The sequence below is a fragment of the Crocodylus siamensis genome, chromosome 4 (genome assembly GCF_052110815.1).
Source record: "Crocodylus siamensis isolate JL-2025a chromosome 4, ASM5211081v1, whole genome shotgun sequence".
NCBI classification, from domain to species: Eukaryota; Metazoa; Chordata; order Crocodylia; family Crocodylidae; genus Crocodylus; species Crocodylus siamensis.
In genome coordinates this window covers 246,922,719-246,949,124 of record NC_143398.1, presented here as the reverse complement: position 1 = coordinate 246,949,124, position 26,406 = coordinate 246,922,719, and the positions used below count along the sequence as shown (strand labels likewise).

The following is a 26,406-nucleotide window of genomic DNA, read 5'->3' as shown; positions in this document are numbered from 1 at the left end:
GTCTCCAGCAGTGGCAGGGCTGGGGGTGGGGGGCGACGAGCAGAGATCAGCGAGGCCCAGCCCTCAGCACTCACAGACTTTATTAGAAAACCCACTGGGACCGGCGTCACCCCATACAAAGCCAGACCCCACCCCCAGCCTGGGGGACACCCTGGCACCAGGAACTAGGGGGTAGGGGCCACGCACATCCCCAGGGGCAGCCCCTGGTCTTGCCAGAGGGCTCCAGGGGGCAGGGCTTGGCACTGGGTCTCCCTTTTGGCAGGCACATGGCAGGGGGAGGGGGCAGAGGGCAAGGCACAGAGAGGGCAGCAGGTGCCAGGCAGGGGGTGGGGGAAGAACAGGACAGGCGCCTGTAGGGTCCAAGCCACAAAGCTGAGCCAGGTGCCAGCCCCATGGCCGGGGTGGGGGTGACACACACACAGCTGGGCCCTGGACACCCAAACGGGGCTCTCCGCTTTCACTGCCGCCTGCGGCTATTTTCGGTCACTCAGGAATGCCGGACTGGGGCACGCAGAGGGAGGAGGGCACTGCCTTCCCCTGCTGGGGGGAACTGGGCAGACTCGGGGCAGGGCCCGGGGCTCTGGGCACTTGCACGCCACAAGCAGACACGCAAGTCCAAGGCTGCTGGCTGCCCTGGCCCAGCCAAGCCTCAGGGCCCAGTCTCTAGCCCAGACAGAGCAGGTGGGAGGGGGACCCCCTTGCCTGGAACAGCGCCAGCTCCTGCCCTCCACCGAGGGCACCGTGCAGCAGCCTGGCTCCTTTGGGGGCAGAGCGATGTGGAGGCACCGCCTCTGCCCTCGTCGGTGCAGGCAGGCAAGGGTTGGTGCCTGGGAGGGGGAGAAGGGAGCAGGGTCAGAGTCTGGGGGCAGGGAGGGCAGCAGTGCCAGTGCCCAAGTCCCCTTGGCGGCCATCGCTCCACATCCCTGGGCAAGACGGACCTTCCTGCGGGTGGCAGAGCTGCGGGGTGGGGGAAACTGGACCCAGCCCCCATGGCACAGGGGCTGTAGCTCTACCCCCAGCGCCTCCCCCCTGCCCAAAGAACGGCGCCAAGCCCCGACCTCGCCTTCCAGAGATCATTATTGAAACATCCCAGTGCCCAGCGGCCTGGCTCCCGCACCCTGTGGCACACGGGCAGCGGGGCAGGTTCCAGGGCTCCTGTGCTGGCACCTGCAGCTTCCGGTGAGGTAGGTTCAGGGTTCCCCCCCCAGCCACACAAAACTTTCAGCTTGGGGTAGGGGCAAAGGGGGTGTTGGTGGCTCAGTCACATGACCAGGGTGGGCTCGGCCACAGGGGCTCCAGGCTTCTTGCTGGCTCCGCCACCGCAGGGCAGCAGGGATGAGCTCTGGGGTCCAGGGCTGGACTCTGGCACCTGGGTGGCATCCTGGGGCTCCTGTGCTGGGAGGGTCTTGCTGCAGGGGAGGGGAAGGGAATGGGGTGGGTGAGTGACTGAGAACACATGCCAGCCCCCTCCTCTGGGCAAGGGCCCATGCCCTGCAGCCATCACATACCTGATGCGGCTGGGGTCCAGCTTGCTGAAGCCATTGAGGTGGGGGTCACTTTTCTGGAGGAGATGGGACCTGGGCAGAGACCACTGCAGGGGGAAGAAAGGGGCAGGGGCATCATGAGGTGCTGAGGCCACAGTTGGGGTCCCAGGACCAGAGCCCCAGGGCCTGTGGTGGGAGAGGAGGGCACGGGCGGTCTCTCACCAGCGGTGCATCCGTCGCCACCCCCGCATAGAAGCCCTGGCGGCACCAGCTTCGCAGCAGCTCCAAGCCTGGAAGGAAAGCCACTGGGTGAGGAGGGGGGCAGCTGGGCCCTGGGGCAAGTGCCACACACAGAGGATGGGTTTGCTCAGCTCAGCCTGGACGGGTTTCATAGTTTCTAGGGTCAGAAGGGACCTGAGCAGATCATCGAGTCCGACCCCCTGCCATGGCAGGAAAGAGAACTGGGGTCAAACGACCCCAGCAAGGTGACTGTCTAGCCTTGTCTTAAAGCCCCCCAGGGTAGGAGCCAGCACCACTTCTCTTGGAAGTTAGTTCCAGATCCTAGCCGCCCTGACCGTGAAGTCGCGCCTCCTGATGTCTAGTCTGAATCTCCCCTCTGCCAGCTTGTGACCGTTATTCCTGGTCACTCCTGGCGGTGCTTGGGGGAACAGGGACTCCCCCAATGCCTGCTGATCCCCTCTGACTAGTCTGAGGACTTGTTCCCAGGCTTCAGATCCCCAAAGGGCCAATAGAGAGGATGGAGATGGCCTTTTCTCTGGCCTGCAGGGGACAGGGCAAGGAACCAGACCAAACAGTACCCACAACTATGGCCCAGCCAAAACCAACGAGCGAAGCGAATAAACAGGTAAGAGAGAGGGGCCAAGGTAACGCTGGGACTAGGGGGTCAGTACACACACCCATAGGAGGCCTCAAATGCCTCTAAACAAACGCTCGTAGTATGGGCAACAAGCAGGAGGAACTCACCCTCCTGCTGGCTGACACCAGCCCGGACATAGTGAGGATCATGGAAACGTGGTGGGACGAAATGCATGACTGGGCAGTGAATATCCAGGGCTATAGGCTGTACAGGAGGGACAGGATGGGGAAGAGAGGTGGGGGTGTGGCACTCTATATTAAGGAGGGATACACATCCTCGTTAATTAGCAAGGAGTCAAGGGAGGGGCACTCTGAAGTGCTTTGGGTTAGAGTACAAGGCAGTCGAGGGGAAAGGGACTTAACAGTGGGGGCCTACTACAGACCTCCCAACCAGGGAGAAGAGCTTGACCAGGAATTCTTGGGTCAGCTCACAGAGGTGGTGAAGGCTAAGGATGTGGTAGTCATGGGGGACCTGAACTTCCCAGACATCTGCTGGGAAGAGCAGTCAGCCAGGGCTGACCGCTCACGTCGGTCCCTAGCCCAATTGCAGGACCTTCATCTAACCCAGGAGGTGCACAGCCCCACCGGGGGGACGCCTTGTTGGACCTGGTGCTGGCCACGGGTGATGACCTGGTGAGGGGGCTGCGGGTGCTCGACTACCTGGGCGACAGCGATCATTGCCTGCTGGAATTCACCATCCAGCGCAAGGTGGCAAAGGCCTGCAGTAAGGCAGCAGCCCTAGATTTTAGGAGGGAGGACTTCAATGAACTAAGGAGAATACTTGGGGAAGGACTGAGATCCTGGAGGGGAGGAGAGCCAGGCGTCCAAGGAGGGTGGTCGCTCCTCAAGGAGACGATCCTCCAAGCCCAAAGGAAGGTAATCCCAACGAGGATCAAAGGGAGCAGGAGAGCACACAAGCCTCCGTGGCTCACCAAAAGCATCCGGGAATGTCTCCTTGCTAAAAAGAAGGCGCACACCCAATGGAAAGAAGGGGTCATCACCGGGGGGGACTATTCTGTAGTTGCTCAGGGATGTAGGGGGGCAGTCAGGAAGGCCAAGGCAGAGATGGAACTGGGGCTAGCTTCCCAGATTAAGGACAATACGAAGTCCTTTTTTAAATACGTAGGGGGTAAAAAGAAGGTCGCGGGTAACGTGGGGCCCTTGCAGGACGTGATGGGAAACTTGGTCGTCACACCAGACGGCAAAGCTAACATGTTTAATGATTTCTTTGCCTCCATCTTCCTAAGTAGGGACCAGGACAGCCACCTCCCTGCTGGGCCCCCCTCGGGCCCCGGAGGAGGCACATCTGGGCCACGGGTTAGCGAGGATTTAGTTAGGGAGCTTCTGGAGGGTTTGGATGTATTCAAGTCAGCCGGCCCGGATGATCTCCACCCTAGAGTTCTAAAGGAACTGGCCGAGGTCATTGCAAGTCCCCTGGCACAACTTTACGAGCACTCGTGGTGCTCTGGTGAGGTACCGGAGGACTGGAAGAGGGCCAACGTGGTCCCCATCTTCAAAAAAGGCAGGAAGGAGGACCCAGGAAACTATAGGCCGGTTAGTCTCACCTTGATCCTAGGCAAGCTGTTCGAGAAAATTATGCTGGCACACATCCAGGAGGGGCCAGCAGGGGACTGCACGCTTAGGGGCAACCAACACGGGTTCATCAGTGGCAGGTCCTGTCAGACCAACCTGGTGGCCTTTTACGATCAGATCACCAGATCATTAGACGCAGGGGTAGCAGTGGACGTAGTCTTCCTGGACTTCCAGAAGGCATTCGACACTGTCTCTCACCCAGTTCTCATTAAGAAACTGGGGGGCTGTGGTGTAGACACCCACACAGTCAAATGGGTCGCCAACTAGCTGGAGGGCCGCGCCCAGAGGGTGGTAGTGGATGGGTCCTTCTCAACCTGGAAGGACGTGGGCAGTGGGGTCCCCCAGGGCTCGGTCCTCGGGCCCGCACTGTTCAAAATCTTCATCAGCGATTTGGACGAGGGTGTAAAAAGCACCCTGTTCAAATTTGCTGATGACACTAAGATGTGGGGGGATGTGGGCACACTGGAAGGATGCAACAGGCTACAATCAGACCTAGTCAGGTTACAAGGGTGGGCAGACGAGAATAGGATGGGTTTCAACACAGACAAGTGCAAGGTGATGCACCTGGGGAGGAACAACCGGCACCATACCTACAGGTTGGGGAACTCCCCTCTTGTCAGCACGGAGGCGGAAAGGGATCTGGGGGTCATCACTGACTCCAAGATGAACATGGGCTGGCAGTGTGGAGAGGCAGTTAGAAAGGCCTCTGGCCTGCAGGGGACAGGGCGAGGAACCAGACCAAACAGCACCTTGTCCTGCATCCACAGATGCATCTCGAGCAAGTCCAAGGAGGTGATCCTCCCCCTCCATGCGGTACTGGTCAGGCCACAGCTGGAGTACTGCGTCCAGTTCTGGGCGCCACACTTCAGGAGGGATATCGACAGCATAGAGAGGGTCCAGAGGAGGCCACTCGTATGATCAGGGGACAGCAGGGCAGGCCCTATGAGGACAGGCTGCGGGACCTGAACCTGTTCAGCCTCCAAAAGAGAAGGCTGAGGGGGGATCTAGTGGCCTGTTATAAACTAGTCAGGGGGGATCAGCAGGCATTGGGGGAGTCATTGTTCCCCTGAGCACCGCCAGGAGTGACCAGGAATAACGGTCACAAGCTGGCAGAGGGTAGGTTTAGGTTAGATATCAGGAGGCGCGACTTCACGGTCAGGGCAGCTAGGGTCTGGAACCAGCTTCCAAGAGAAGTGGTGCAGGCTCCTACCCTGGGGGTGTTTAAGAGGAGGTTAGATGAACATCTTGCTGGGGTCGTTTGACCCCAGTACTCTTTCTTTCCTGCCAGGGCAGGGGGTCGGACTAGATGATCTGCTCAGGTCCCTTCCGACCCTAGAAACTATGAACAAGAGCCTCAGGCTGCGGCAGGGGAAACTGAGGCAGGAGTCCAAGAGCAACTGGACTGAGAGGGGTGTGGATGGAACCTCCATGCTTGGAAACCAGACCAAGTTGGACAGATGCGTGTCTGGGGTGGTGTGGATGTGGGTGCTCCTGCCTTGTGCAGGGGGCTGGCCCAGAAGGGACTCCTGTGGTCCCTTCCAGCCTGACTTCCCTACAACTCACTGTGCCAAGGACCTGGGGGGTGATGGCAGAGTCCTGGAGGGGTTAATGTCCAAATGCAGCCCTCTAGGACAGAGCCTGCTGGGAGCCAGACCCGCCTCAAGGCCCACACTGGGCCAGCCCTTCCCTGGACATCCAAGGGCACTGGGGGGAAGGAACTGTAAAGAACCCAGGGGGTGCGGAGGGGACTTGCCTTTGCCCTTGCACAGGTGGTAACGAAGCTCCCACTGTGCCGTGAGGATGTTGAAGTAGCGTGGCTGCTCGAAGAAGCGCAGGTAGCGGGAGGCACCAGGCCCGGGGAAGACCCGCTCAAACTGCCCGCGCCGCGAGAGCTCGTCCTCCGTCTCCACCAGCACCCGCACGTCATCTGGCGTCAGCACATCCAGCACTGAGGTGTAGAAGTCCTGTACCCGGAAGCAGCAGGTGTGGGTCCAGAGGATGGCAAAGGGGGCCACAGCCCCTGGGGCCAGCTCTTGGCTCAGTCCTGCACCCCAGCCCTCCCCACTGCTGCCGAGAGCAGGATGCGGACCCAGGGCTGGGGTTTGCAGCCCAGTGTGTTTAGATTGGATCTCATAGTTTCATAGAAGTAGGGTTGGAAGGGACCTATTAGATCATCGAGTCCGACCCCCTGCCTGGGCAGGAATGAGTGCTGGGGTCAGATGACCCCAGCCAGGTGTCTGTTCAATCTCCTTTTAAACACCTCCAAGGAAGGGGACAGCACCACCTTCCTTGGAAGAGTAATCCATATCTTGGCAACCCTCACTGTAAATAATTTTTTCCTGATGTCCAGTCTGAATTTGCTCTCTTCCAGTTTGTGGCCATTATTTCTAGCGACCCCGATGGGGGTAATCATATCCCCTATTTCTTGCTGGCCCCCCCGATGAGTTAGTAGGCAGCTATGAGATCAACTCTCAGCATCCTCTTGTGGAGGCTGAAGAGGTTCAGGTCTCCCAATCGGTCCACATAGGGTTTTTTCTGTAGGCCTTTAACCAGATGAGTGGCCCTCCTCTGAACCCTCTCCAGGACATCCACAACCCTCCTGAAGTGTGGTACCCAAAACTGGACGCAGTACTCCAGCTGCAGCCTGACCAGTGTCATACAGAGGTGCAGGATCACCTCCCTGGACCTGTTTGTGATGCAACTACTTCTCCAAGAAAGGGTGCAATTAGCTTTACTTGTTACCTCCTCACGTTCGTTTTGAAGTCGACTACAACTCCGAGATCCCTTTCCATAGTCCTGCTACTCAGTATGATCCCTCCCAGGCTATAGGAGTGTTGATGACTGTTCCTCCCCAGGTGCAACACATGACACTTATCCTTGTTAACCTGCATCCTATTCTGTGCGGCCCATTTCCCCAGCCTGTCCAAATCAGCCTGGATTTGCTCCATGCTCTCCAGTTTATGTACCTCCCCACATAGTTTGGTGTCATCAGCAAACTTGGTGCTTTCTACTCCCTTGTCCAAGTCACTAATGAAGATATTGAATAGTACTGGTCCCAAGACAGAGCCTTGGGGGGACTCCATTGCCTACGTTTCTCCAGGTAGAAACTGACCCGTCCACCACCACTCTGTGGGTGCATCCCATAAGCCAATTTTCTACCCACCGAACCGTGCAATAATCTACATTGCAACAGTAGAGATACTTCTTGGGAGAGACTTCTTCACTGCCTGAGCAGGGAGACTGCAGGGGTGACATCAAGGAAGAGGGGGGCTGTTCAGCCCTGGAGGGTTCCAGATGGGGATGGAGATGGTCTAGGTGCACCCAGCACCTCATAGGGCTGATCCCGCCCCAGGCAGGGGGTTGGACTAGACATGACCTCCAGAGGTCCCTTCCACCCCAATTCTCACTTTGTGGCTCTCAGCAGAGCTCCCTGAGCCACAAGCGACCTGTAGGATATGGAAACTGAGACACAGAGGTGTTGCCTGCTTGTTGAGGAGATCCAGAAGGAGGGCCATGGCAGGGCTGAGGCCTCAGAGCTGCAGCCAGGGGGGCGCAGGGGCCTGCAAGGGTGGGACACACACACACACACGCACGCACACACACACACACACACGCACACACACACGCGCACACACACACGCGCACACACACACGCGCACACACACACACGCGCGCACACACACACGCGCACACACACACACACCTCGTACCTGGTTGGGCGCCTTCTGTGTCAGGTAATATGCCCTCTTCATCTTCTCAGCCACCAGCTGCTCTGGGGCCGGCCGGGGCTTCTCCCTCACTGTGCTGCTCAGGCTGTGTGGAGGATGGCGTGGTTACGGCTCTGCCTGTTGGCAGCCTCCCGGCCCAGGGCCTCCGCAGGCTCCGGGGAGGAGGTGGCTGCAGCCAAGACAGAACCACCGCAGCCCACATGAAACCACAAGCTGGATCCCCGGTGACACTCCCTTGCTCATCTGCCGGGATCCCAGGGCCTCTGTCTGGCAGCACAGATCCAGGCCCCCCCCACACTGGCTCTTGGCTGTAGCCATGGGTTTGTCACAGGCCCGGCTGCAACATGTCCCTCCTTCCCCCATACTGTCCTGGACTCACTGAGCCAGCCCTGCCCAAGCACCAGGGAACGCATGGAATCGTGTCCATCTCCAACCGGCTGCCCAGCTCTGCCCTGGACAGGGCCCAGCCTGACTCAGGCCCGTCCCTGGATGCAGGATGGTTGTTCTGGATCCCATTAAGGGGCTGGTGCTTCTCCAAGGCCAGGTCAGGCACAAAGTGCCTCAGGGCAGATGGCCTCAGGGCAGGCAGAGAGGCTGCTCCGGCCTCTGTTTGGGGCAGTGGCAGCAGACAGGACTGGTGTCATCCTGCGGTGGGGCAGGGCTAGCAGTCGAGAGGAGCCAAGCTGCTCCAGACTGATTCATGGGCTCTCTAATGCCATGTGACACTGGAGCCAAAGCAGGATGGACCTAGGGTCTGACCTGGGAAGTGGCCATTCTTCTGGGCACTGCACAGGCCCCGTGAAGGCCATGGGTGCTGCCTGACACCTACTCCAAACACTGCTGGCAGCCATGAGAACACAGAGCCCCCCTCTGCTCTCTTGAGCCATGTGGAGGTGGTGTGAGACTGGGCAAGGAGGGAACTGACTAGACACTGGGCAAGGCACAATGGCCAGGTCAGAGACCCCTGCACAGCCACGGGCAGTCAGAGCCTTAAGCTTCTCCCATAACTCTAACCCAAGAGACCTCAGGGGCCTGTGGGAAGGGGCGAGGGTCCACACCCAAGCTAAGGATCTCTGCCCTGTTCACAGTGTAGCTGGGAGCTGAAGGCAGGGACCAGCTGCAGGAGGAGGATTGGGCTAGGTCCAGTCCCCGACTCACCTGGTGGCAGAGCTCCTGCCACTGGTGGTGCCTGAGGCCACGTCATCGGCGGGTGGCAGGACAAAGCCAGCCAGGTTCAGCAGGTCACGGACCATCTGGCCCTTGATGCTCATGTCCAGCGGCGAGTTGGAATGGAGGCTGTGGGGAGCAGGGAAGAAATGAGTCTGCTGTGGCTGGAGATCCCAGAGGTGCCTGGGCCCTCTCCGCACCTGCAAGGGCTGTGGGAGTGATAGTCGAGGAACTCTATGAGGGCAAGTGTCCCCTCCTGCACTGCTGGGCAGCTCCCATGCAGGCCCCAGATCCAGTACACCCACCCTGCCCTGCCAAGAGCACAGCTGAGTGCCCGGCTGTTGACCAGCTCAGCCGGGGGAACGTGCAGAGATGCTGAAATAGAGAAAGGGCAGGGAGCCTTTGTGCCCCGCTTTGGCAAGGGAGAGAGAGGAAGGGGCCCAAACTGACATGCCGGGCAGTAGGGCCGAGGGTCCCCCGGGTGCCCACCTTGGGGAAATGTTGACTTCCAGGATCCAGGGTTTGAGGTTCTCATCCAACATGACATCAAAGCCGAAGAGCTCGTGGCAGCAGTACGGGCGCCGCACGTACATCTTCACCAGGCTCGTCACGTAGGGCTCCGACCTGCCAGCCAAGGGGAGGCATGCTGGCTTGGGGAGCTGGGCAGCAGCTAGCCACGCCACACCATGCCTCATGCAGAGTATCCCAGAACTCTCCCAACAGGCCAGTCCTGGGCATAGCAGCACAGACCCTTGCTGAACAAATCTTTGCTAGTTGTGGCCCCCTGGTCTCTGCTCCATGCATCAGGTAGGTTTTAAGCCCCACCTCCCCCAAGAGATGCTGGATGCTGGGCCCAGGTTGTACCAATGCTGGTGCCAAGACTAAGCCCCGCAGGGTCCTGGCTAGAGGCTCTTGCCATTCCCCCACCCTCAGCCTCAGCCTGCCTTGGCTGCGGGGCAGGCAGGGATTTGCCCCCTGCTCAGCATGGCCTGGCCTGGGGGGGTTTCCCCTCCTTCTGCAGCTGGGGCACAGCCTGGACCTGGGATCTCTCCAGCGCCCACCAACCCCCAGGACATTGATGGCCACAGCCCCCATGTATCCCAGGTGCAGGGGCGATCCCTGTGGCTGTGTCAGGGGTGACTGTCGTGCAGCTCTGAGGTCGCACACAGGGTTTGTCTGGGGCTGATCCTGCCTCAAGCTGGATGTGACCCTGCAGCTCCCTGCTGGCCCTGTGACTCTGGGGCTCTGTGAACCCGAACTCAGGTCCCAAGTGACCTGCCCTAGCCAAGCCTTGGTGGGATCTGTGGGGGCCTTTGACAGGGGAAACTGGCCTTTGAGAACAGGCTCCACAGCACTGGAGACCTGCCATCCCTGCCCTAGCCCCACAGGGCATGCTCCAGCCTGAGATCATGGTCCTGAGGCCTAGGTGAGGGCAGATGCACAGCCAGGTTCAGAGGGTGCCCGAGCGGAGGCCTGGGCACCTCACAGCCATCACCACAGGAAGGAGACAAAGTTCCCAGTCCCTCTGGGGCTGCACCTAGATCCCTGTGGCCCAAACATCAGGCACAGCCAGTGCTGGATAGGCCGGGGAGGGGAGGGGTGCAGAAAGGAGCTTGGGCAGAGCATATGAACACGAGGTGCCTAGGGCAGCCCCCACCTTGGACCCAAGTCCCAGGAGACAGACAGATGGCCCCAGACCCTTCTGCCCTGGGGTAACTGCCCCCCACCCCAGCTCTGATAACAGTCATATGTAATGCAGCAGAAGCTCATGCAAGTGGCAGCTATCACAGGTTGGCTGGGGGCAGGGGTCAAGACACTAGGCTGGCTGCAGATGCCAGCCCCCCACGCTGCTGTGACCCATGCTGGGAGCATTCTGTCCCCAGCTCTGCCCAGAGGAGAGCCACACCTGGCAGAGTTACCCTGAGTTAGGGGCACACATCTGTCCATCCCACCCCAGCTCACTGGACACCGATTCCACCCAGGCTGCAGGTGATGGCTAAGCCCAGCAGCTGCTGTAACTACATGACCAGGGAACACGACAGCTCAGGGCTGTGGCAATACTAAGGAAGCTGGCGGGGGGACCCCTGAGACTCACGCGATGATGGTCTTGATGACAATGTCCTTGATCTTCTCCCAGATGGCCTCGCTGTTCACCCCCTTCTGGCTCAGGTAGCTCCAAAGTGCTTTCAGTGCCCTGGGGGAGCCGGATGCCGGGAGGTCACAGCACCAAGTGGCCCTGTCCCCCCCACAGCACATGCAGGGAGGGGCAGGGAGCCACAGTGGGCAGAGTCAGAGAGCGTGCTCCTCTGTGGCCAGTCTTCTCTACTACAGACAGCCAGTGCTGCAGCAGCCAGGGTGAGCTGGGATAGATAGCTCTGCACCCCCAACCCCCTGGGATAGTGAACCTCCCATACAACCAGTCAGGATTGCATGGGACAGGTCACCACTGTTCCCAGGTCCTGCACAGGAACCAGAAGGATCAGACAGCACTGTGTAACACGGGCATTACAGCAGGAAGGGGGCAGGGAAGGGCAGGGCCTCCCTACACGCAATCCCCAGCATGGGCAGCAGTGTCAGCTGCTCCATACCCTGCAGGTCCCACGGAGCCGCAGAGGGGGGACCTGCAGCCTGCCTGGCCCAGATGTGACCATGACCCAGGCATGTCCTGGCCCCCATCACCACCCTGCACCTGTGGGCAGCTGGGGGTAACTCTGGGCAGAATCATTCTTGGTAAGGACAGCACTGAGCACGGTGAGACCTGGCCCAGCTCCTGGAAGCAACAACGGGGACACCAACACTCGGGTCACCGGCAGCTGCATCTGGCGCATCCCAGCATCTGAGGTTGCCAGAGCAGAGGGCAGCTTGGCAAGGGAGGAGCTCTCTGGCAAACACCATCCTTAGCTCTGCCACTGGCCCTGCCCATGCCTCAGTTTCCTTGCCTGACATGGGACAACACTGGGCAGCTTCTGGAAAGTGCTTGGAGCTCTGTGGTGGTGGAGGCCTCCCCACCTGCAAACGATAGAGAGGAGCTAGCCCTGGCCTTACCACTTGTGGCCCTGGCAGGCGGTCTCGTCAGCATTGGCCTTGTACTCTGTGTTCTTCTTGTTCACGCTGTAGTTGGTCAGGTGCATGAACTTGTTGCCAAGGCTCTTCATAGAGGACGAGTACCTGAGCCGGGAGTAGGAGGATAGACAGGGATCAGCACGTGGGTAATGGGGTGCCCAGACAGTGCCAGGGAGGGGGCTCTGTCTTAACCCCTGCCCTGGGAGCACCAGACTACTCTGCTACAGAGAGAACTGGTGCTCCCCAACAACATCAGCCCCCTACCATGCCCAGATAGCAGCACGGCTTGTCTGTGCCCCACCTGAGCTGCCCCCCAAGACATACTTGCAGCTGGCAAAGCGCACAAGCCCATCCCTGAAGAGGTAAATGCGGAGCGGGTCATAACACGTGACGTAGACATAGATGCGCAAGTCGAATTTGCTGCCTCCAATGAGGTAGGGCTTATGCAGGTACCTGCAGGCAACGAGGGGGGCATGAGGGTGGGGAGGGGCATGGCTGTGATGGTCCAGGCTCCTGAGTTGCACCCAGGCCCCCCCCGTCCACAGCTCTGGTCCAAACCAGCCTGGCCCAACCAACACTCCTAAGCTTCCAGGGATAGAAACCCCTCACCCTCCTAGGCAGTCTGGCCCAGGGCACCATGGGTTCTTGGCTGGGGGATAACACAAGGAGGCTTGGAGATGCCTCGTCCAGCCTCAGCACATAGCCCAGAGGAAGGTTCCTGTGACCCGAGACAGACCTGTCCTAGCCCAGGTCACTGCCCCTTCCCAGGGATCCAGGCGCTGGGTGCAGCCCAGTCTGGGGCTGTGCCCAGCTGTTTCAGTGCTCCTGCTGGGACTCAGCCATGCAGGGTCCTGGCTACAGGCTCTTGTCCCCTGATTACACTGCCTTTGTGGGGGCAGGCAGGGATTTGCCCCCTGCTCAGCTTGGCCGGTGTGGTTTCCCCTCCCTCTGCAGCAGAGGCATGGCCAGGGCCTGGGCTCTCTCCAGTGCCCACCAACCCCCCTGGCAGCAGCAGGACATTGGCTCTGCCTTCCCTGTTGCAGGAAGGGAGCTGGGGTCTCCCAGCTCCATCCCAGTGCCCCCCTTGGGCATTGCTGGGGGCACCTACTCTACTCACTTGCCTATCAATAAGCTACTGCCTTATCGCCAACCCACTCCTATTATAAGGCACTTGGCATCTCTGTTCTGACATGGGGCACAAAAGGGTTTTTAGAACTGGGTTATTTCCCTGGGCAGGACCCTTGCTCCTGCGCACCCTTTGAGAGGCAACCTTTCCTGCAGGGGAGATGGGAACAGAGGCCTGCCTGCCTGCCCACATCCCCACGCCCAGTCACCTCTGCACCAGCAGCGGCCGGCGCTTGGGCAGCTGGCTCCACTTGTGGACGACCTGGATGCCGATGCCTCTTGCCGATGCCGGCTGGAGAAGGGGTCACACACAGGAGAGGGGATTAGGTTCCCTACCAGTGCCTTGGCACCAGGTCCGATGCTCCAACTATCCCCTCCAAACGCCCCAGAGCCAGCCCCCACAAATGCCCAGGCCCAGGCTGCGTGTCCCACTCTTAAGCCCTGAGCCCCACCAGCTGCCCTGTGCTCCTCATTGAACCCACCCCCCAGCGCACCGGCTTCACGATCCACTTCTGGCGGTTGCCACCCTCCTCCCAGGCCTGGCGCAGCCCCCGGATATCCTGAGGCAGGATGAAGGACTGGGGGAAGAAGTTGAAGTCCCGCTTGCCGCAGCGCGTCTGCATCTTGGCCAGGTTCCGCCACAGCCGGTCCTTGCGCCCGATTTGGAATGAGCCGGGAAAGTGGTTGATCTGGAAGAAGGATCGAGTGAGCTGAGGCAGCCACCCCCCAGCCTCCTAGTCCCAGGCAGGGACAGGCCACCACCGCGGAGAGGCCAGTTTGCCTGTATGGCCAGAGCACTGTACTGGCAGGGCTATGTATGCCTGGGGCAGGGTCCATTGTCAATCGTAGAGTCCCAGGCTGTGAGCCTGGCAGGGAGCTGCGGGGTCATGTCCAGCCCGAGGCAGGATCCACCCAGTCCAACCCCCGCACAGACAAACCCCATGTGCAACCTTGGAGCTGCATGACACCATTGCCCCTGACAGCCCTGGGCATCATCCCCACCCCTGGGAAAGCAGGGGGGCCGTGGCTGCCAACATCCTGCTGCTGCCAGGGCGTTGGTGGGTGCTGGAGAGCCCAGGCCCAGGCCGTGCCCCTGCTGCAAACAGAAGGGAACCCCACCACCTGGGCCAGACTGAGTAGGGGATAAATCCTTGCCTGCCTCCCCTCTCCCTCCAGGCAGTGTGAGTGGGGGGCAAGAGCCTGTAGCCGGGACCGAGTCCCAGCAGGACCACTGGCACAGCCCCAGCCTGGGCTGCAGCCAGCACCCAGAGCCTCTGGGGGAAGTGCAGTGCCCCACATGCCTAGTCACAGCCAAGCCAAGCGGTTTGCCTGGCAGCCAAGCTCTGCACTCTACCCAGGCCCAGAGCAGGACCCAGTGCATGGGGAGACTGGACAGACGGGGGTGGGGAGATGGCAGTGGTGAGGGAAGCCATCACCTCTGCTAACCAGGCTCAGACCTGAGTGTAAAGCAGGTTTGAAAGTGTCACCATCGAGGGTGAGGGGGCAGCTCATGCTGAAACAAGCTCCCAGGTTCCTTGTGGCCCCTCTCACCACCCTGCAGCCCTGGTGGAGGCCCGGGGGTGCCAGAGCTGCAGAAAGAGCCCACACGGGCCAAGCCACAAGTTCCATGGGGTTTCCCAGTGCTACAGAGCAGCATGTGACCACCCCTAGGCACCAGCCCTGCTGCCTCCCACCATGGGCACCCCCTAAGCTCTCCTTACCTTCTGGTGCTCCTTGATGATGCGGAAGGCTGGAGACTTCATGTGGTGGCCCCAGCAGCCCAGCCAGTCGCTGTTCCCTGAAGGGAATGAGGGGGTGTGGGTGCCCCAGCCCTCACCAGCTCAGAGCCCAGAGCACATGGCTCCGCAGCCCCCTCCAGCTCCCATCCCCAGATGGCCCAAGTGGGCGCTGGGCCCCAGTGCTATGTGAACCTTGCAGCACAGCAGATGCTGCCAAGGCAACTGCGGCAGCCTCCCCAAGAGTGCCCAGCATGACCTAGGCACCAGCCATTACCGCCCATTTCACCCAAGGGTGCCTCAAGTGTCCTGTCCAGGCTGGGATGGGGGAGTTCAAAACTATGGCTCCCCCCAGCCCTGGAGTTGAGCTGAGAATCACCCTCCCAAAGCAGGCATGAGGGCTCCCCTGGTCCTCCCAGCTCCCTGCACACTCACACGACCCAGCTCCAGCTGTGCTGGAGGGGTGGTGCTACAGGTACAGATACCTGTAAAGACGCTGGCTCAGGCAGTCCGGGCCTGGAGCCTTCCTTTTGGGATAGTTCAAGCTGTTGTGAATGGTGCAGCAGCCTCTGGGGACAGCCCCCTGGGTCCAGCTGCTCCATGCTTGGCCCAACCTGCTCGGGGGCTGCTGGCCACCAGCCCCTTTGTCCCGGGGCAGCAAGAACCTGGCTCAAGCTCTACAGGGGCTAGGGCAGGGTGATGGGAACCCAGCAGGGCGCCGCGGCTCAGGCAGACTCACTTCTGCTGACTCTGAAGTGTGAGCGGGCAACTGTCTGTTTCACGACATTGGGGGTGACTGAACTCATCTTCCACCGCAGCAGGCGCCGCTGTTCCCAGGGCAGCTTCTCCACTGGCAGGGGAAAGGAGGTGGCAGAGGGTGTGAGGGAGACGGTGAGCCTGACTGGGCCCTGGTAACCCTAAGACAGCTTGGGGCGGGGGAGCCTGCCGGCTGAGTGGTAACCCAGTCTGAGCACCAGGAAAGCCTGTCTCTAGGATCCCACCACACAGGGTTACGAGAGCAGGGGACACAAAGGGCAGCAGACGTGAGTGGACACCAGTTGCCTCTGCCTCCATACAGCCAGCGCCCAGCATCTCCTGTCCTCCCATAGTGCCAGCCTGATCCCCCACCAGGGAAGTAGGCAGGTGGGGGGAAAATGCTTCTTTGCCCCGTCTCTCCCGTGAGCAACCAATGCCCTGAGAGGCTGGGGCTGTTGCATGGCCTCACCTGAGCCCAGGGCAGGCGTCCCAGCACTGAAAAGGGCAGATGATGACTTTAGTTGGCTCCTTTCAGGGGACGGAGGGGCCCTGACTGCCTGGGAGGGATGAGGACAAGGGGGAGAGGAGCCCTCAGAGCCCAGATTCCAGCTGCCCTCCTTCTTTACCTCTCTCGTCGCAGGTCCCGAAGTAGATGGTTGGGGGCACGTTGGGGAAGAGGCTGCCCAAGAGGGCTGGTCTGAGCACCCGCTCCTGGACCTCCACCCGTTGTGCCAGGCCCTCCTGGCAGCTCCTGTGGGGAGGGCAATGGGGCACGAGAGCTGCTTGCCTGACACCTGCCTGCCACGGCCCCAAGCCAGGGAGCCCCACAGCTCTGCAAGGAGTGAGCAGGTGTGGGGGTTGCGCACATCACCCATGGGCTGCGCTCATGGGTGTAGGGGCGTGGCAGGGCCCCAAGGTCAGAGACAGCCAGGCTGGCCCCCAAGGACATTTAGCTGATGGCAACGAGGTGCTATGGCTGCTCCGGGGCGCCAGTGCAGAGCGCTTCATCCCCCTGGCAGCTGCTCCTACTGTGTGGGCACAGCCAGCCCCAGGGTCAAGGGCGCTACAGGGCTGCACACGCACATGTACACACTCACACCTGCATGTATCCAGCAACGTACCTGCATGTACGCATATGCATCCACAAGTACACCCGCAACCCACACATGCACATTACACACCTGCACAAGTGTATATGGCCAGGCATGTACACGCCCTTACATACATGCCTGTACATACATACATACGCACCCACATCTGCATGTACACACACTCACCCCCAGGTGTACACACACGCTTACACCTACACCCCACAATAAACATATACACCAGCACGTGCATATGAATTTATACACCTGCCTGCACATGTACATACCCATACCCACATATACACATCCATGTTTGCACACACTCACACCCACATGTACTCACATGTACACACAGGCTTATGCTTACAGCTACACCTGCACATATACACCCACATCCCACACACATACATGCTCAAACCCACACTTGCACATACACATGTACATGCCAGACACTCATGCACAAACACACCTGCATCTGCACATACAAACACCTGCAACTACACACCTCTCATGCCCCACCAGGGGCAGCACTACCCCCCAGGACCCCCTCACAGAGAGCCCCTTCCATGGCTGCCCACCCTAGGCTCACAGCAGCCAGGGACAAAAAGCCCATTAAAGTGTAGACACACGATGCAATTACCCCAGGGCAGCACTCAGCTGACCCCCTGCCAGCTCCTCCTCCTCCCAGGCCCACAGGCCCTATCACACCACCTGGCTAGCTGGAAGGGGGCCCATGGGTCCCTCTTGCTCTCCACAGTGTCCTGGGACAGAGCTCCTAGCGCCAGGCTGGGGATGCGCCTGCCAAATGCTTGCTGAGGGATAAAGCCCATGTACTCGCCCAGCACATGCTCCGTGTGTCCCTGTCCTCAGGGGAGCATCATGGGGCAGCTCTGAGTGTCCCCACGAGGGTGCTAGAGTCTGGCTGACCAGAGCTGCAGCCAATGTGCACCCATGACCCCAAGCATGGAGGCCAGCACCGGCCCCTGCCTTCGGAGCTGGAGACCTGACAGGCCATTCAGGCCCAGGCTGCCTCGGTGCCTGGGACAACAGAGCTTGGTCCGAGTGCTGGGTGCAGCTGGCTGCAGCCCAAAGATTACAGGTCCCAGAGGGGCCCCGTTGCCTGAAGGATGTCACCTGCCTAGCAACTTACCTGGATATGAGCGCCACTGACCCGCTGGGTGACAGGCCCATGACAGAGGAGCTGTCTGACTCGCCTGTTGGAGACAAGACAGCATTAGGCTTCCAGGCTCCAGCTGCTGCCTCCCAGGGGGCCTGGGAGAGCAGGAAGAAAGGCGGTGCCCTCGCTCCCTCCCCACTGCCCAGGACCAGCCACCTGGAACATGTCCCTAGGGCTCCATGAGACCCTCATGTGATACCTGAAAGTCCACAGGTGCTCGGGCACCCCCGGGCCCAGGGACTTCAACATGTCTTTGTGCAGCCTGGTCTCCTCTTCCAAACCACCAGTCCTGCCCAAGCCAGTCCAGGCAACCCTCTGCTCCCTTCTGGAGCCCAGCACTGTTCGCAGTCCCCAGCCAAATCCTGGCCAGGTGCTATCATCTCACTTGTCTCACACATGCAGGGATGGGAGCATGTCTGTGTGCCTGCTCACAAGCCAGGCCAGCTGCATGGAGGTGACCCCAGACTGCAGCTCTCTGATGGAAGGTGCATGGGGGATGGGGACAGACTTCTCTGTGGCCATAGGGTATAGTACATGGAATGAGGGACTGAGATTGTAGCAGGGGAGATGGAGAGCAGAGATTAGGAAGAGTCCCCTCTCTCTAACACGAGGGGAATCTCCATCCATCAGGTCTCAGGAAATGCTTCTTCACTGCCCAAGCAGGGAGTTTGTGGGGAGACACCAGGGCTGGGGTACTCTGCAGCATGGGAGGGTCCAAGGAGAGGCTGGACGGGTGCCAGGCAGGGAGGATCAAGGCACAGCAATGCCTACTCTGCTGGAAGGCGGGGGAAGGGGGGTGTCCTAGGCTGCTGGGCTGTACTGGCTGACTCCCCACCCCTCCCGTCAAGGGCTGAAGCCCTTCCAGGGATTCTGGGTCCTGGCTGCAGCCCAGGCTGGGGCTGTGCCTGAGCTTTGCCAATGCTCCTGCTGGGACTCAGCCCCATAGGATCCAGGCTGGAGGTTCTTCCTCACCCCACTGCATTGGTGGGGGTGTCAGGCAGGGATTCACTCCATGGTCAGCCTGAAGGGTTTCCCCTCCCTCTGCAATGGGAGCATGTCCTGGGACTAGGCTCTCTCCAGCACCCACCAAGCCCCCTGGCAGCAGCAGGACATTGGCGGCTGCAGCCCCCGCCTTCCTGATGGCAGGGGTAGGGGCAATGCCCGGGGTTGTGTTGGGGGCGACAGTGTCATGCGGCTCCGAGGTCGCACATGGGGTTTGTCTGCTTCTGCCTCAAGACTGGATGTGACCCCAGAACTCCCTGCTGGCCTCATGGCTGTAGGACTCTACGATCCTCAGGAATTTTCCAGAGCAGGAGGGACACACGCTGGCCTGGTCCTGCCCAGAGCAGGGGCCTGGCCAGCCTGACCACTCTGTGAATTTGTGCACATAATTCTGTGGGTGCTGCGATGGTGCTGCCATTTCAGTGTCCCCCTCTGCACCTGCCCCACCATCTCACCGTCCTCCTCCTCCCCATCCTGGCTCTCATCATCCAGCCCATCGGGAAGCTCCTCTTCTGCCTCGTCCTCAGGCTCACTGGGGGAAGCGCTGGAACACAGAGTGGGAGGTGAGAGAGGACCATGGTTTCCCGTGGGTCCCGCTTCCCCTTGCCACCCGCATCCAGACCTGCCCGAAAGGGGGAACATGGAGCAGAGATTGACACCCCCAAGGGTGGCCAAGTTCCCAGCCCCCATCCTGCGGGGAAAGGCAGATAAGCCCCTTCCCCCAACACTTACTCTGGGAGCTGTGGGGATACCCTCGGCATGCCCATGGCCTTGCACTTGTCCTCATCTAGCTGGACAGTGGCAATCTGGGCAGCGACTCTGGAGACAGCGGTGAGGTGCATGGGCCTAGCTGTGTCCCCATTGCTCAGCGACAGGAGGTCCAGCCCACGACAGGGCAGGGGGGTGGGCGCTTCAGTGCTGGGGGCGAGGAGCTGAATGCTGATGCGCTTCGTGCAGGCACTGGCACTGGGAGGGCTCTGGCCCCCGGGGAGGCTGCAATGCCTTGGCTCAGAGCTCTGGGGAGCCAGGGTGACCTGGGGGCTCAGCTGGGTGAGGAGGTGCGGTCTCCAGTGCCCGGCCGCAGGGAGTACATTGCAGCGGAGGCCACTGGCGGCTGGACAGACAGAGTCGAGGTGCCGGCCGTAGTCTTCGCAGGTGCTCACCTTGCCCCTCAGCTGCCTTACAGCCTCTGTCAGCCGGATCTCACGCTCCCTGGTCTGCAGGCTCCGCAGCCGACTCTCCGCATCTTCCAGGCACCATGGGGTCAGGCCCTCAAGGGTGGGGGGCAGGCGGGCCAGGACAGCTGGCTGGGGCCCTTTCATGGGTCTGTTCTCCAGGCCTGCAATGGAGCCATCACCGGTGCCCCCAGTGCAGGCCCAGGACGTGGCAAGCTGCCTCAGGGAACTCTTCCCTCTCTTTCTCTGAGGGGACGGGGGCGAAGGCACTTGGGCACTGCTTGGCCGCAGGAAGGCATTGTTGTTCAGCACGGGTCTGTAGGGACTGGGAGCTGGCTGCCCCAAGCCCAGGGGGGAGTCTTTAGGCGAAGGGGAATGGTCTTTAGGCGCCCGCGGCAGCGGGGCCAGCTCTGGGGCGGCTGACAGCATGCCAGGGCCCTGGGTGAAATTGCTGGCTGGGGGGCCCTGGGGAGGGAGGGGGACCGACCGGCGTTTGAAAGTGCTCGAGCGTAGACAGATGGACTCAAGCCGCTGGTAGGGTCTCTGCCGGGCGTAGGATCGGCGGTACAGCAGTGTGCTCCCTGGGGAGCTGGGGAAGGGCAGGGGCAGGCCAGAGTGGGCAGCGTCACCAGGGCATGGCACAGGCAGGGGCGGGAAGCTGGGGGGCCCCGGGTGGAGCAGGCTGGGGACCGGTGGAGCCCTCACATGCTTCCTCTCCAGCCTCCAGATGGGCTTGATGTGCTGTGGGGCCAGGGGCCAGGCCTGGCTCTTGCAGGCTGGCTGCGGGGTGCTGAGCGTGAGCCCAGCACTACAGCTATAGTGCTGCGGCCCAGCCGAGGCCATGGGTGGCCATAGCAGGGCGGGCAGGTGGGTGGGCAGCCCCTCACTGCGGCATCCTCAGCAAGTCCGGCAGCCTGCAGGAAGGACACAGAGCAGAGACGCCAGGTTAGAGCATGCCCAGCTGGAGCAGGACAGGGGACAGGGCCCGATCTGCTAGAAACCCTTGCCTCTGCTTTCCTTCCTTTGGAGGGCAGACCCACGCCCCCAGCATGGAGCCAGCCGGGAGGAAGGAGGCGGTCATAGAGACAGGAACAGACGTGATGAACATCCCAGGAAGGTGCTTGCTGCATCCCAGGGGCAGGTCCCTGCTGGGTGGAGGTAGCCAGGTAGGGGCCAAGCAGGGATTGAGCCAACCTCCAAAACAGCCCTCCTGTCTCAGCCCTGGTGCCCAACTCGTTTCTGCCCTCCAACCCTGAGCCTGCCCAGAGCCTGAGAGGCCCCACACTTGGAGGGTTGTTTAGGTCTCTGCTGCCCAGGAAGCCGGGCCCATGAGAGATGCAGCCCCACAGAAGTTCCTGCCTCTGGCGTGCTCCCTGGGCCGCTGCAACTACAACATGGCTCTGATGCTACCTATAGCCCCTGGTGCATGCCACGTGCCATAGACACTGTGTGTCCATGAGGCTGGGCCCATGGCTGGGCGTCCCTGCAAACCAAAAACCCCATCACTGGGTGTGTCCATTCCCCACCCCGCTGCAGTGCCCAGCAAGTGGAAGAGGCACGGACTCTGCTAGCCTCAGAGTGACCAGCTATGCTACCCATGAGAAGAGCCCTGTGCCCAGCGGCTGTGGCCCCTGCTGGGAAGAGAACACTGCCAAGGAAGGGTCAGGGGAGCCACACACACACAGACAGCAAGAAGCTGCCAGCACCAAAGGGACAACGCAGGCCAACACCTGCTCATGCTGACTCAATGGGACACCCCTAACCAGGTGCCAAGCCTCACCAGGGACATGCAGCAGAGAGCAGCTCCCACCGCCCTGAATGGCCATGGCACCAGGTGCCCACAAGTTGAATGAGTCCCCAGCACAAGCCCACAGGAACTGCCAGCCTGTAGGAGCTCTCAGCAAGGCACTGTATGCCCATGTCTGGAAAGAGCTCTCTGCCAAGCCCAGCAGGACCCGCAGGGCCTGGCCAGGACTGCCCACCCCTGCTAAAGTGGCCCTGCTATGGGGGCAGGAACTGCAACACACCTGCAACACAGCGGGCATGAAGCCAGCCTCTTCCACACACCTGCTCGAGGAGCCAGGCCCAGCGGGTCACGCTGGACAATGCAGCATTGCCACACCCCCATGGGCATGGCTGATGGAGGATGGCAGATGCCATGCCCCCTACTGCCATGGGGCACATGGACAAGAAGACAGACAGGAGTTCGCTTCCTGCTGAGCCTTGTAGCAGGGACATTGAGGTCCCGGGAACATGGAGTCCTATCAGGCTGCACTGCAGCCAGCATGCAGCTGAGGGAACCCGAGCCAGCCACAGCAGGAGGCCAACAGGGCTGGTGACCCCCGCTCACACCCAGAGGCAGATCTGTGCTGTTGTGACAGCCAAACCAATTAGCACGGGACAAACGGACACGGCTCCCTGGCTCAGGTGTCCCTGGCAAGCGGGTTTACGCACACACTGCAGCCAGAGAGGACGGACCAGGCCAGCTCCACTTGGATCAAGGTGAACGCGAGGGAGACAGGAGTTCTGTCTGGGCTGTTGAGGCAGCTCCCAGCCAGGAAAAGGGGCTTTCAAACCCAGGGATAATTAGCGCACATTCTCCGTAAGCTCCTGGAAGACCTCCACCCACCCACTCTGATGAGGTCTAAGGTGCTGGCTCGGGCCCTGAAATGTGGGGAGACAGCCCAGCAATGAGGGGTACTGACAGTGCTACAGGGACACTGATCCAGGAGACTGGGGCTGAAGAACCAAAGGAAGCGCAATGTAAAATGTCACTCGCCTCCCAGGGGAGAGAAGTGAGGCAGCTACTGCATGGCTGGTCCCAAGCAACAGTGTCCTGGGGCACGGTGACATGCTGGGGCAGGTGGTTGCAATGTCCATAGCTGGGGCATGCAACAAAGGGGATGGAGGAAGGATGCTAAATTCTCAAGCTGTGGGGCCAGCAGGGAGCTGCAGGGTCACATCCAGCCCGAAGCCAGGATCAGCCCCATCCAAACCTGCCCAGACAAACCCTGCATGTGAATTCAGAGCTGCATGACACAGTTGCCCCCGACAGCCCTGGGCATCACCCCTGCCCCTGGGAAAGCAGGGCGGCCAAGGCCACCAACATCTTGCTGCTGTCAGGGAGGGTTGCATGCATCAGTGCGCCTTGATCCTCCCACCCAGCACCTATCCAGCCTCTCCCTGGACCCTCCTGTGCTGCAAAGTCCCCCCGGCGCTGGCATCTCCCATGTGGCTGCCCTGCTTGGGCAGCAAAGAAGCATTTCCTAAGATCCAAACTTAAACCTGCCTGGCTGCAGCTTTCAGCCATGGGTCCATGTCCCACTCTTGAAGCTGGTGTGCCAAGGGGGTCAGAGAACAGGAACTGAGACGCAGACTGATTGATTGACCGACACTGAGGAGAGCAGCTGTCCTGGAGGGGTCACTGCCTTGCTTCCTGTGTGGGCTGGTCCTAGCTCCCCTGCCTGGCTTCTTCCAGAGTGAGTCCTGACTTTAACTTCACTGCCCTGCACCTCCTGGGCACTTGTTACAGCATCTGCAGTGACTCCCATTTTCTCTGGCCTTGCCACGCTTGCAGGACAGAGCAGCACTGGGACAGCAGCCACAGACCCGCAACCGGGACCGTCATTGTGGAGGCACAGGGCATCCAGTGAAGGGCTGGACACAGGATATTCTCATATAGGCCTTGCCAGAACACCAATCCATGTGCGCTGTTTGCACAAAGCTTTGGACAGAGCAGCAAACCCAACGCACGTAAGAACAAGCTGCACTGTGCAAACATGGCCAGGATGGCGCCAGACATACGGTCTCACCACGAGACGGACAGGCCAGTGGCAGAGTGACCAGGCTGGATCAGGATGCGAAACAAACCCGTAGCACAGGACAGTTAAAGATATTCAAGATACTCGGGTGTAATCCATTTGACCGCTACAGAACAGGTGGGTTGGCAAGCACGGGAGCTGCGTGGCAGCCTAGGGGAGCTAATGTGGTGCCATGTTGACTGCCTCGTCACAGGTACGAGCGCCGTACCTCCTGGTCTGACATGCTTATTAGGCCAAACCGTGTCAATCCTGCGCTTGTAGATGAGACACCAGGCTGAATCTTTGCCATGAACAGAGCCTGTGGTCACTCTTTAAGACAAGGCGGGGGTTGGGATCTCCCAGTTTTGGCTGTCGACACCGCGGTTCCCGAGACCTCAGGGCTGACGACACACTAGTAACACCCGACACAAGGACAACAGCAACAACAACACAGGTGGCAACCAACATGAGGGCAACGTGGCAATGGCAGCTAGGAGCCTCCTTGGACAACTCACGGCAAACAGTCCTCTGCCCAATCCAAGCCCTTCTGAAGTGTAGCGGGCACCTCCACCACAGCTGAGCCCCCATGGCTGGAACAGCTTCCTGTGAGTAGAGAGAGGGGGAAAGCCCCTGTCCCTCTGCCCAGCTGCTGCCTGTGACTGTCGGGGGGGTCACAGGACAGTGTCATATCCCACGCTCCAACGCTCCCATCACAGGCCTCTGTCTGGGGATGGGGGACTGCAGATCAAGACATGCACACGCTGCTGCAGGGGGGAGGCAGGAGATGCTCCACAATAAGAATCACGACTGAAGCAGGTGGAGATCAGGCCCAGGCTCCGCTGGGGAGCTCCATAGCCCCCTGGACGGACGGACCACGCTGGGGCAGTGGAGATGCGGGCTCCAGGGTGCTGCTGACACAGAGCCCATGAGCAGATGGAAACGACTCCAATCCCCTTTGCAAAGCATGAACCCCGGTCCTGTGGCCCCATTCCTGGCTGTGTCGGAGCGGGGGGAAGCACTGACAACCTCAGCAAGCACTTCCCTGCTGCCCCCGAGCACCCATGTGCGTGACAGGGACCTTCAGCCCTTCAGAGAGACTCCCGGGCAGGCCTAGGCATCCTTGGGAGCTCCCGGCACAGCAGAAGCAAGGATTTAACGAGCCTGCGGGGATTAGTCAGACACTGGGACAGCCCGACATGCGTGTGGGATTGCCCTTTGAATGGGGTTAGGCCTGAGCCTGACCCCATTCAAAGGGCAATCCCACACGCATGTGCAAACCCCACAGCACGGGCCATGGCTACGGCATCCACCCGATGAAGCCAAGTCCAGACGGCTCACGGACACCGTCGCGGGGCGGTGACACCACCCAGGAGCCACTAAACTGGCCCTGGAGCAAGGGCTGGGCCAGGCGCCCCTGCAGCTGAGAGCTTCCTTGCGCTGGAGGGGACCGCGACCCTGTGCGCATGACGAGTCGGGACAGGCGCAGGCAGGGGCCGTGGCACCGGAGCCCGGGACCCCTGGGAACACCACCAACGCCAGGAACTGCCGCCCGACGGACTGGGGCAGGCCGGGGGCACCAGATCCATCCCAGGAGGCATCGACGACCTGGCTCCACGGAGCCCGGACAGGATGCGACCCCAAGGTCCCTTCACGCTGTCCCAGTCTGCAGGGGTGTCGGGTGGAGCCCCTCCTCTCTGCATCCCCTGCAGGGAGCTGGCGGCCGCTGTTCAGTCCCCCTCAGTCTTCCCATCTGCAGGCTCGACCGGCCCACCTCCCTCGGCCTCTCCCCACCAACCCCCACGGACCCACATCTAGACACCGCGCCCCAGATGTGCCCCCACCCGCCACTTTACCCCGTCCCGTCCCGGGCCGGGGGGGGGGGGGGATGGGGGACAGGGCACACTCACCGCGGGAAAACGCGAAGCCCGGAAACTCCCGCGCGCCGGCACCGAACGGCCGCGTTCCCATAGAGACCCAGGGCGAGGCCACTCCCGGCGTGCCCCGCGCGCTCCCGGCGTGCCCCGCGTCTCTGCCGCATGGGACTACATCTCCCGTCAGGCCCCGCGCACCCTCCCGCCCGGACTACATTGCCCGCCAGGCCCCGCGCCCGGCCAGGACTGCGCCTCCCGGCATGCCCCACGCGCCAGCGGCCGCGTGCCCGCAGGCGTTGCCCCGCGTGGCAGGGCTCGGGCGCGGGGCGGCGCTGCTGCTGGGGGCGGTGCGCGAGTTACAAGCGTGGGGCAAGCGATCAGGGCCCCTAGTATGGATGATATCTTCTATTAAACCACCACGATTTTTGCTATAAAAAAACCCGCTTCAGTTGCCAGATGAAGGGTGTATGCGCCCAAAGCTTGTAATTATTTGTTGTTGCAAAAATCGTGTTGGTTTAAAAAAAGACATCACCTGTCCTACGAGCCCCGATTGGGTTTTTTTAAAACTTCGATATATAATGCAGCCAGTGGGCAACCCTGCCAGAGCTCTGTGTGTTTTTCCTGTGGTCCTACAGGAATTACTCCAGTGCCGGGCCCCTGGGGTATTAGTACAGCCTCCTTTGAACAGGAGGAAACTGGGCGTTGTGTCTCTGGCGATGGCTGGTGCCGATGCACCTGCATCTGCCTGTGGTCACATCTGTCTGT

General features: G+C 60.8%; 1 protein-coding gene across 3 annotated transcripts; it reads right to left on the bottom strand.

Annotated features, from left to right (window-relative positions):
* Positions 1-62: 62 nt before the first annotated feature.
* TTLL4 (tubulin tyrosine ligase like 4) lies at positions 63-25,796 on the bottom strand. 3 transcript variants are annotated; one of them, XM_090046161.1, is made up of 19 exons: positions 25,678-25,796; positions 19,528-20,884; positions 19,251-19,339; positions 17,767-17,830; positions 16,155-16,279; positions 15,512-15,622; positions 14,758-14,834; positions 13,531-13,725; positions 13,246-13,328; positions 12,236-12,364; positions 11,894-12,016; positions 10,944-11,042; positions 9,338-9,472; positions 8,840-8,977; positions 7,664-7,766; positions 5,707-5,917; positions 1,707-1,774; positions 1,509-1,591; positions 63-1,409 (listed from the first exon to the last, which is right to left on the bottom strand). In XM_090046161.1, the coding sequence occupies exons 2-19, from the start codon at positions 20,811-20,813 to the stop codon at positions 1,262-1,264; spliced, it is 3,267 nt and encodes a 1,088-aa protein (XP_089902287.1). In that variant the 5' UTR covers positions 20,814-20,884; positions 25,678-25,796; the 3' UTR covers positions 63-1,261. The 3 variants fall into 3 exon arrangements, with proteins under 3 accessions (XP_089902287.1, XP_089902288.1, XP_089902289.1); XM_090046162.1 differs by lacking the exon at positions 5,707-5,917; XM_090046163.1 differs by lacking the exons at positions 63-1,409; positions 1,509-1,591; positions 1,707-1,774; positions 5,707-5,917 and having other exon boundaries at positions 7,716-7,850.
* Positions 25,797-26,406: the final 610 nt, after the last annotated feature.

Bases quoted from the DNA above. Each gene is read 5' to 3' on its own strand.
- TTLL4 (XM_090046161.1), bottom strand. From the start codon at position 20,813: ATGGCCTCGGCTGGGCCGCAGCACTATAGCTGTAGTGCTGGGCTCACG. The intron at 12,017-12,235 runs GTATGTCTTGGG...CTCCCGGCTCAG, and splicing joins GTGCGCTTTGCCAGCTGCAA to GTACTCGTCCTCTATGAAGA. The intron at 11,043-11,893 runs GTAAGGCCAGGG...CGGCTCCCCCAG, and splicing joins GCCTGCCAGGGCCACAAGTG to GGCACTGAAAGCACTTTGGA.